Here is a 9670-nt window from a genome sequence, read left to right as displayed (position 1 = left end):
GATACTCTTTCCGCCTTCCGTGACCCCATTGCGAGGGGTGGGGAGTCACCCCTCCCCCTCCTCCCTCTGCCCTTTGTTCTCTGCCCCAAAAGGGGGAGGGGGCGGGGGCGCCCAGCCCCTGGGGCCAGCACAGACCAGACAGGATGTTAGGAAAATATTTAGTAAGCGCCCGGGAGGGCGATGAGGAGGAAGGCTGGGGCTGGCCCACACTGGGTTCCCGGTTTTGTTGCAGTTTTTTTCTTTCCTCCTCCTTTCCTCATTTTTCTGGCAGCAGGGCCCTCCTCCCAGGAGGGTGACACAGGCCTCAGCTATCTGCCCGCTGCCAGGGTGGGGGTGGCAGGTCCCCGGCCTCAGGAACCTGCTCAGCGGCTTCCCTTCCTCCTGCCCTGAGGCCCTTGCCCCCTCCCGGCGTTTAGCATCCTGCCCTCACCAGCCAGCTGGCGCGGAGGAGGGGGGGGGACCCAGGAGCTGGGTGGTCTGCCGTCAGGAGGAGCAGTGGGGTGGGGGGAGAGCCAGGGTCCCTGGAGTCGGGTGGGGCTAGTGTGTGCTTTCCTGGGGCAGATGTGAACTGAGCTCCCTGCTCCTGGGGGGGCTGTGGTTGGCAGGGGGCCCCTGGGCGTGTTTGGTTCACATCCGCTGCAGGGTGTCTACGTCAGGAGGGAGATGGGAGGCTCTGGGCGGAGTGACTGGGCTCCCAGAGCTGCTTCTCCGCCTGGCACCGAGTCATGCCTGCCCGTTCACCCTCCCCTGGGAGGAAGTTGCAGGGTGGAGTGTGGGGGGGACACCCCAGCTGCTCTTGGGAAGCCACCCCAGGCCCTTCCTGCAAAGGGCATCTCTGGGGCTGGGGAGGGCGTGTGCACAGGGACTGCGGGGTGGGGGCTGCACTCGGCCCGCCCCCTTTGCCTTCTCCCCATGGCCCCCAAGCAGGGAAGGTTACGCCAGCCAGCCGCTGCCAGCAGGGAGGGGGTGGTTCTGAGTCATCGCGGCCTGTGTCACTTCTCAGAAACCTCCGCCCCATCCCTGCCCGGGGAGAGCACGGCACTGGCCGGGCCCCAGAGGAGGGGTCCGGTGCAGATGGGGGTCGTATGCACCCCTCGCCCGCTGCGAAGGGGTTGCCAGACTGAAGGTTCACGTTTGAATGGGCTGTGTTGAAGCCCTGGGAGACTCGGGCCCCAGGGAACCGGTCAGGGTCCCCCCAGCGCCCGCGGAGGCAACGCCTCCCCCTCAGCCTCGGCCCCGCCCAGGACAGATAAATATTTATCTTGAGAAAGCAAAGGTTAGGACAAGAATTTGTCCAGGAATTTCGCCCACTCGCTGTTTCAGTGGCTTAGCTGGGAGGGGGCCTGAGCTAGGCCCCTGCAGTGTTCACAGGCGAGAGAGGGTGGGGTAGAGGTGTGAGGTGAGGGTTCTTTGAGAACAGTGATTGCTAGCTGGGCCCCGCCCCCTCTGGCCTCGGTTTCCCCTTGAAAGAACCAAGCTGGCCAGGGCGGGCCAGGCCCCCCGTCTCACCCGCCTCTGTCCCCCCACAGCCCCCAGCGGCGCCCAGCCCGGGCCGGGCTGGCGGAGGCAGCTTCCGGAAATACCGATTCATTTTATTTAAGCATCCGTGGCACCGACAGGGACCCCAGAGCCCAGAGAGGGGCGGCGAGAGGCCCCAGGTCACACAGCGCGGGGGGCCGGGCCGGGCCGGGCTGGGGGCACCACAGGCTGGAGCCCTGGGCTGACGGGCCGCTCTCTGCAGGTCAGTGACTTCTTGTCGGGCCGCTCGCCGCTGACCCTGGCGCTGCGCGTGGGTGACCATATGATGTTCGTCCAGCTGCAGCTCGCAGCCCAGCACGCCCCACTGCAGCACCGCCACGTGCTGGCTGCCGCCGCTGCTGCCGCCCGTGGAGACCCCAGCGTGACCACCACCCCTGTGTCCTCTCCCTGCCGGCCAGTGTCCAGTGCCACCCGCGTCCCCCCAGTGCCCACCGGCCCTGCGCCCACGTCCTCCCCTGTCACGGCCGGCTCCTTCCGCTCCCACTCGGCCTCTGCCACCTGCCCCGAGGTGAGTCTGGGGGAGGACGTGGTGGGAGAACGTCAGAGCCCTGGATACGTCTTTTGTATCAAGGGCCGTCCCCAGACCCTGGGCTGGTGTTGGTCTGGTGGGTGATCCCCTGACCCTGAACCCCAAAGCTCATGTGCCTCCCTCCCCCATCAGCAGATGGACTGCTCTCCCCCCACCAGCACCGGTGCCAGCCCCACGTCCCCCGCCGGGGGCAGCCCCACGTCCCGCTCCCGCAAGCCTGGCGCAGTCATCGAGAGCTTCGTGAACCACGCCCCGGGGGTCTTCTCAGGGACCTTCTCTGGTAGGTGTCGTGGCGTGCCCTGCGAGCAGTCACGTGAACCCACGCCAGGCATGGGACACACTCCCCGGGATCCCCACGCGTGTGCCCGGCCATACAGCAGGCCACGTGTTCTCATGGGTGGGTGCGAGTGCCTGTGTCACCCAGGGGTTCCGCCTGCACATGTGGGGCCCGGGCACTGCCGAGGCCTCACATCCACCACTGGGGTCCTCATCCACACCCCTTCCCGCAGGTACGCTGCACCCCAACTGCCAGGACAGCAGCGGGCGGCCGAGGCGGGACATCGGCACCATCCTGCAGATCCTCAACGACCTCCTGAGTGCCACGCGGCACTACCAGGGCATGCCCCCATCGCTGACCCAACTGCGGTGCCACGCTCAGTGTGCCCCGGACCTCGCCCCCAAAACTACCTCCTGCGAGAAGCTGGCGGCCGCGGCCCCGGCCTCCCTGAGCCAGGCCCGCCTGTGCAAGCCCCCGGGTGAGTGTCCACCCCCACCCCACCCCGTCCTGGGTCTCTCAAGGCCCCTCTGTGCACCTCTCAGAGCAGCTGAGCTGCTGGTGGCGGGGAGGGGGCCGCCAGCTGCCACTCGCCCTGCTTTGCAGGCGGGTGTAGAGAAGGGAGCGTGTGTGCTGGGGGCACACAGCATCTTTGTGCCCTCCCCGGGGGGGGAGTCCATCCTCACTTCCTCCTCGCCCCCCTCTGGCACCTTCTCCAGATGGTGCGTGGGGCCTCTGTGAATGGGCCAGTCAGGCTGAGGAGGGGGTTAGCTTCCCCCTCCCGCTCAAGGGCGGCCTCTGCCGCCCCACCACCACAGCCATCTCGTTATTCCAGACGCCTCCGGAGTCCTGTAGAACCGTGATGTGGGCCCCCAGGCCCGGTCTCAAAGGGGAAACCAAGGCACAGCCTGAGTCCTACCCTGGGTCACAGAAATAGCCTAAAGGGTTCAAGCTCCAGCTCATTTTTATGCTAGCCGTGTCCCCGGTGCCTGGCTCAGGCCAGCCCCTGCCCTCATGGAGCTCACAGCCTGCTGTTCAGCAGACGTGGAATTAATGACCTAAAGGTTCGGCAGACCCTCTTGACCCACTCACTCGCTGGCGGGAGCGTTCACGAGAGCTGGACCGGGCCTGATGCCCATCTGCTGGGGGTCCTCGCGTTTGGTTGGGGGTCTGGCCTCCAAGGGGCCCTCACGGTCATGGTAACTGCCGCCTCTGCAGGGGACCGGCTGCGGCAGACAGAAAACCGAGCCACCCGCTGTAAGGTGGAGCGCCTGCAGCTGCTGCTCCAGCAGAAACGGCTCCGCAGAAAGGCCCGGCGCGACGCCCGGGGCCCCTACCACTGGCCGCCCAGCCGCAAGGCCGGCCGCAGCGATAGCACCGGCGGCGGGGGAGGCGGTGGCCCCAGTGAGGCAGCTGGCTTGGGCCTTGACTTCGAGGACGCCGTCTGGAAGCCAGAAGTGAACCCCGACATCAAGTCAGAGTTCGTGGTGGCCTAGGAACCCTGTCCCTCGCCCAGGGTGGCCTGTGAGCGTGGCCCCACGCGGGAGGGCCAGCGGCCGGCTGGTGCAGTGGGGCTCTTCCCCCTCCCGGTTACGCGGCCTTTTTTTTTTTTTTTTTGAAATTTCACTTCCTACCGTGGTTTTCCGAACTCTCCATGGACTTGGGTTCCTGCCTCCTCGGTTTGGCTCACACTGTCCGCCCCTCCCTCCATCTCCCATCCTCATCCCCGACCTGGCGGGGTCCCTCCCGCCCACCTTCCCAAGCTCCAAATATGTAGCAGTCTTTCCAGATGGTTGAGAGCGGAGACAAGGAAGCCGCCCCCCACTTCCGTTCTGCCGCCCTCCCCACCCTTTTCAGGTTGAAGTCAAAAATGTAGATGCCTCATTATGCACTTTACAGACAGGGGAGGGGGCCGCGGAGAGGAGAGGCCCCCACCACAAACCCTGGCCCTAAAACAACTCGGCAGGTGCGACCTTGACCACCAGGGACTGTTTCTCTTCCACATCCGTACTCTTTTCTCTTCCTGGTCTCTCCTTTTCCATTTTTCTTTTTCCTGGGAAAGAAAAGAAAAGCCGTTTTGGGGGGAGAGGCTGGCCAGAGCCTGCCTTTCGGTGTGGGCTGGGGTGCGTTGCGGGGGGGGGGGAACCCTTTCCTGCCAGGAAAGGAGAGGGAGGGAGGGGTGGTGCCCGCCGCCAGCCTGCACCCCGTCCACGCACTGTGCGACTTCCTTCAGCGCTACCCCACCGCCCCACCCCGTTTTTCTGAGCTTGGGGTATTTATAGACTATTAATTTTCTGACTGAGCCAATAGTGGTTGGGAATCTCTTGAAAAATACGGAGAGCAATGGCTGGGGGGGCGGGCTTGACGCCCCCAGCCCTCCTTCCCCACCCAACCTGAGGGATCTGGGCCTGTGGACTCTGTCTGGGGGCCCTCCGGCAGCTGGGAGGGGAGGGGAGGGGGTGCTGAGCTGTGAAACCCCAGGAGGGGCAACGCTGTGTAGCATTAACCCCCTTGGGGGGGGGGTTCGCTGCTGGTCTAATTTGGACCCTCCCCACTCATGCCCATGCCCCAGGGGCATCCCCCAGGGCAGAGGGACAGACCTCTCCCCCCTTACTGGGGCCATTTCAGTGGGGTAGAGGGTTTTTTTCATTCACTTTTATTTTTTACTGATAAAGGAGATGTTTGGGCCCTGCCCCCCCACCTGTCAGTCTCGTCCTGGCCCCGCCCCTCTGTGCTGCGCAACACCCCTCGCCCTCTGCCTGCCCCTCCCTCCTAGATGAACCCCAAGTCCTCACCCTGCCCCCGATTATGTGTTTAAAGTTAATGGTTTCAGATGTGAACATCTTGTGTTAACTGTAGCTCTGTACATTTTTTGGGGGGGGGGGGTGGGCAGGGAGGGGTCAGAGGGTAGGGGTCAAGGATCTTTGTTTTTGTTTTCGTTTTTCCAAAAAAAAAGAAAAAAGAAAAAAAGGGGCGGGTTTGTTTTTGAAGCGCTGTCTTGGATATCTATTTAATGTGTGTTCTGATGGGGGTTTTTTTTTAACGATTTTTAAATAACGTCTGTGCCTCCGCTGGTCTGAGAGTGGAGGCCCCAAGCAGGAACCGCCCACCCCTCTCTGCCCTCTCCAGGGCCCCCCCAAGAAAGCATTACCCACCCTCGGGGGGTCGGGCTGTGGGGTGTCCCAGCACCTTGCGGGAGTTTCCTGTATGAAAACATGAAATTGGAAAAGAAAAAAGCCTCCACAAACACCGTGATTTCAAGGAATAAACAAAATGAAACGAGTGAACCTCTGGCCTGCTCATCTCGGGGGGCGGGGTGGTCTTGGCTGTCACAGAGTGCGCTGAGTACGGTAGGGGGTGATCTGTCTCAGGAGGGTCGGGTTGGATGCTGGGGTAGCCCGCCTCCCCAGGGAGTGGGAGGCGGAACGTGCTCCCAGGGCGCCCAGCGGGGGGAGGGGCGCGTCCCGGAACAGTTCCCACGCCCCCTCCCCGCTTTGGGGTGAGGGTGGGCAGGAAGCCGCCTGGCGGGGGAGGGAGGGCCGGCCACTTCCCGGTACCCAAGGCCGGAAGTCCTGCAGGGTGTGGGCACGGGGCTGGCAGCCTGCGTGCCCTGGGTGGGGCCTCTCCGTTCTAGGCTCTAAAGTGGGCTGCAGGGGGCTTCCCTGGTGGCGCAGTGGTTGAGAGTCCGCCTGCCGATGCAGGGGACACGGGTTCGTGCCCCGGTCCGGGAAGATCCCACATGCCGCGGAGCGGCTAGGCCCGTGAGCCATGGCCGCTGAGCTTGCGCGTCCGGAGTCTGTGCTCCGCAACGGGAGAGGCCACAACAGTGAGAGGCCCGCGTACCACAAAGATAAATAAATAATAAAGTGGGCTGCAGGCGAGCCCAGGGACTCAGTCTCCAGGGATACCTGGCTGCAGGCTCTGCGCCACGGTTTCGCCAGCCCCAGAAAGGGGGAAGCAGCTCCATCTGCCCGCCCACGCGTGGGAGGCCCAGCCTGAGGACCCCCTGACCCGAGCCCCCCCCCCCCGGGGTATGGCGCCAGGCCTCCAGAGCACCCCTTCTCCCTCCCACAGTCAAGCCAGGGCCTGGGGCTGGCGCTCGAGGCCTCCCGGTTTGGCTCCACCCCAGCCCTGCGTGGACTCCCTTCGGCCTGCCCGGCCTTGCATTCCAGCGCTCCCTATCCCTGACCATCGGGATTAAGCCTCCGGGCCGTGCCCTACCCAGGAACACCCCTAGCCAGCGCCCCTGCTTTGCCTGGGAACTTCCCCTGTCTGCAACTCCCACCCCTGCCCACCTGGAGCTCCCTGAGGGCCGGGCCAGGTGGCGAGTCCCACCTTCATCCACTTTGGGGCTGGGCAAAGACACACAATCACAACACTGAAGGTCATTTCACATGTATTTCCTCACTTAACGCAGCCACCTAAGAGAACTAATTATCCTCCCATTTGGTAGATGAGAAAACCGAGGCCCGAAGAGAAATACCGTTTGCTCCAGAGCACTGGGGTGACTGTTACATTAGCGACCACCATCCCCGGGCTGATTTCTTATAGCCCAAGACCCTGCCCTCCCAAGCTTCAGTTCTAGGAGTCTCGCCCATGGGGAAGGGAAACAGGTGCAGTCCCAGGAGTGTCCTGGGAGCAGCTTGCTAAGGACTTTCTGTCCCTCCTGCCACCCTGTCACCCCCAAATCATCGCACGCGCACGCCAGGAAGGTAGGATACCCAGGTCAGGCTGATCCCTTCAGACCTTCAGGTCAAACGTACCCGCGGGCCCGGAGGACCGCAGGGTGGAAGTACGGGTGGGACAGCTCAGGTCGAACCCCCTGCCCACGCAGCCGGGTCCCCGGAGGTCAGGGCTGTGACCCAGGTGGCCGCTACAGGGCTAGGTGGGAGATGCGGAAGGAGGGAGCAGATGGCGGCACCCGCTGAATCACGGGGGCTGTGTCTGCATGCTGCAGAGCAGGGGGCACTTGGTCTACTGCCGGGGAACTCACTCTTCAGGGCGCTGCCTGGCGCCCAGCCCTGGGGTCCGAGGGTCACAGCCCTGCCCGGGAGTCCTAGAAGAACCCCACCCTGGTTGGGTGCTGCGGCCATTAGCCCCTTCCCACTGCGCGGGCCTGAAACGCACACACCTGAGGCGGGGGCTGAGTGGAGAGGTGCCCAGCCAAGGGGGTGCAGCGACCGGAGAGGCAGCACGCCAGGCCACGTGGGCGTGGGCAGCACGGAAAGGTAAACCGAGGCCCAGAGTAGGCAGGGGCCGCGGAATCACAGGGGGCGGGGACAGCCCTGCACCGCCCCCTCCCCCCATTGAGGAAAATGTTGAATGGGAGGGGGCGGCCCCCGGAAGCCCACAGGGATGGAAACGCGGCTCCCATGGCAACGCGCCGCGAACCGGGCCTGACGTCACCGTGGGGAGGGCGCCCCGCCCGCCCCCGTCCTCGCGTCGGGCGGCCCCGGCCCCGCCCACCCCTGGTTCGCCTCATTGGTGGCCACGTCGTTCGCTCTTCCGCACGCACCAATAGCTGCGCGGGGTTGCCGCCCGGAGGTGGGACTGCGGTGTGGCCCGGCTGAGTGCGCAGGCGCGGCGCGGAGGCGTGCGGCCGTCCTCAGTTTGGAGGCGGGATGCGCGCCAAGGGGTCTGACGCCTGCGGCAGCTCCGGGACGGAAGAGGGGGCGTACCCGGGGGCGCCGCACGTGCACCCCCCATTCTAAGCCGGGCCATTGTCAGTTGCCCCCTCCCCACGACGCCGTGTGCGCGAGCCCCGGGCTGGGGGGAGCGCAGGGCGAGGAGCGGGAGGAGGGCACTTGGATTGAGGCCCTGCCAAAGGAATAGGACTTTGCCAAGGATAGGAAGAGGGAACTGGTGCCCCAGGTGGGGGGCATGGCGTGTGCAAATGTCTGAAGACGTGAAAGCGGGTGCATTTGGGGAACAATTGGGAAGTCCATTTGGGGTCCTAAACCAAAAGGCGAAGGCAAGGACTCGAAAGGGGTGATTCCTCAAGTCTGGCTTGGGGGCGGGATGAGATGGGAACCCCAGGGAGGAGGGGCGGGTGGAGAGGGCAAAGGCCAGAACATCCCAGGAGCTTTCTGAACGTTGTGCTTGGGCTTCGGAGAGGCCTGGGAAGGGACCGATGGTGCATTGTCTGAACGTGGCCTCTGGTCCACAGTGAGGTGGTTGGCAAGGGGGCTGCAGGGAGCTCGGAGATTTGGGGGAGGGGAGCAGTTGGAGACGCCCCTGTGCACCTGGAAGCCTACAAGCCAGGAGCCGGGACAGTTGGGGGCCTGGGGGGGCTTATGGCGGCAGGAAGTCCTCGTCGCTGCCTGGCTGAGGCGCAGTTTTGCTGTGGCCAGGAGTCCACTCTGAAAAGGCAGCAGGCCGCGGTCGGCGTAAACAGGGTCGCCTTTGCCGGGTGGCGAGGATGTGAGCAAACCTTTGGTCCGAGGTTAGCCCCTGGGGCTAGCCGGACGGGCAGAGAGCCCTGAGACTGATGGGGGTTGGAGCTGGCGGTGTGGACAGGTGTGGCTACCAAAGTGTGGAGTCCGGAGGCCTGGATCCAGGTGCTGGCTTCTGGGATGATGAGGCGGCTGTGGGCGGGCAATAGAAGGTCACTGGGGTCACGTCTTTCTGCTGGAGGCCAGAGTACCCTGGGGGCGGCCAAATGGGTAATTGGGGCAAGCTGCACGGTTTTGAAATGCCAAAGGACGCCGTGAGGGGTGGCTTGGGAAGAAGGCAGGGAGGAGCCAGGCCCCTAGAAAGATGAGAGGGAGTGGTGCCCCGCTGGGGCCAACTCCGGCACCCCCAGCACCCGGAGGCTGCCCCAGCACAGCCACCCCTACCACGCCTGGCGGGAACGCCCTCCTTTCCAGGCACCTTGGGAACGGGAGTCGCCGAGCTACGGCCGAGGGTGCTGGGGCCCCACCCACGGCCGCCCAGACCTGGGAGGGCAGAGGACAGGCAGCCGCCGGTGTCACTCGGGATGGGAGAGCGTCCAGCCCGCAGGTGCGGGCGGGGCCGCTGTCACCTGGGGCCCTTCCACGACTGGAGACTGCCCTTCGGAGGGACCTCTGTCCTTGGCCTGCTGCCTCTGTTCCCCCCCACCCACGTGTGCCCCTCCCCCTGCTCCCTCTGAGTTATCTTTTCCTGTGTCTTTCTGTTTTCCCTTTTCCGCCTTCCTCGATCTCTGGGCCTGTCTGTATTTCTGTCCGGGTCTCCATCTCTCCCTGGAGGTCTCTTCTCTACTTTCCTCCCGTCTCGGTCTCACCGGCTCCTCCTCCCGGCCCCTCCCCCGCTTCCGCCCCCTCTCGGGGCCCCCCTCCCTCACCCCCCGC

The 9670-nt window shown here is 64.7% G+C and overlaps 1 protein-coding gene across 1 annotated transcript in view; it reads left to right on the top strand.

Moving 5' to 3' along the window:
• The window catches only part of MIDN (midnolin), an 8050-nt gene extending 2421 nt beyond the window's left edge, over positions 1–5629 (top strand). Inside the window, exons 5-9 of the mRNA XM_024740002.1 lie at positions 1530–1658; positions 1742–2047; positions 2201–2348; positions 2578–2823; positions 3561–5629. Of these exons, the coding sequence (XP_024595770.1) occupies positions 1530–1658; positions 1742–2047; positions 2201–2348; positions 2578–2823; positions 3561–3838 (1107 nt within the window). The 3' untranslated portion in view covers positions 3839–5629. The remainder of the gene's footprint in view (positions 1–1529; positions 1659–1741; positions 2048–2200; positions 2349–2577; positions 2824–3560) is intronic.
• The last annotated feature ends 4041 nt before the right edge of the window (positions 5630–9670 follow it).

The sequence above is a fragment of the Neophocaena asiaeorientalis genome, unplaced genomic scaffold, assembly GCF_003031525.2.
Source record: "Neophocaena asiaeorientalis asiaeorientalis breed wild unplaced genomic scaffold, Neophocaena_asiaeorientalis_V1.1 scaffold469, whole genome shotgun sequence".
Classification (NCBI taxonomy): domain Eukaryota; kingdom Metazoa; phylum Chordata; class Mammalia; order Artiodactyla; family Phocoenidae; genus Neophocaena; species Neophocaena asiaeorientalis.
Note: the sequence above shows the minus strand (reverse complement) of the source record. Positions and strands in the feature narration are given on the sequence as shown.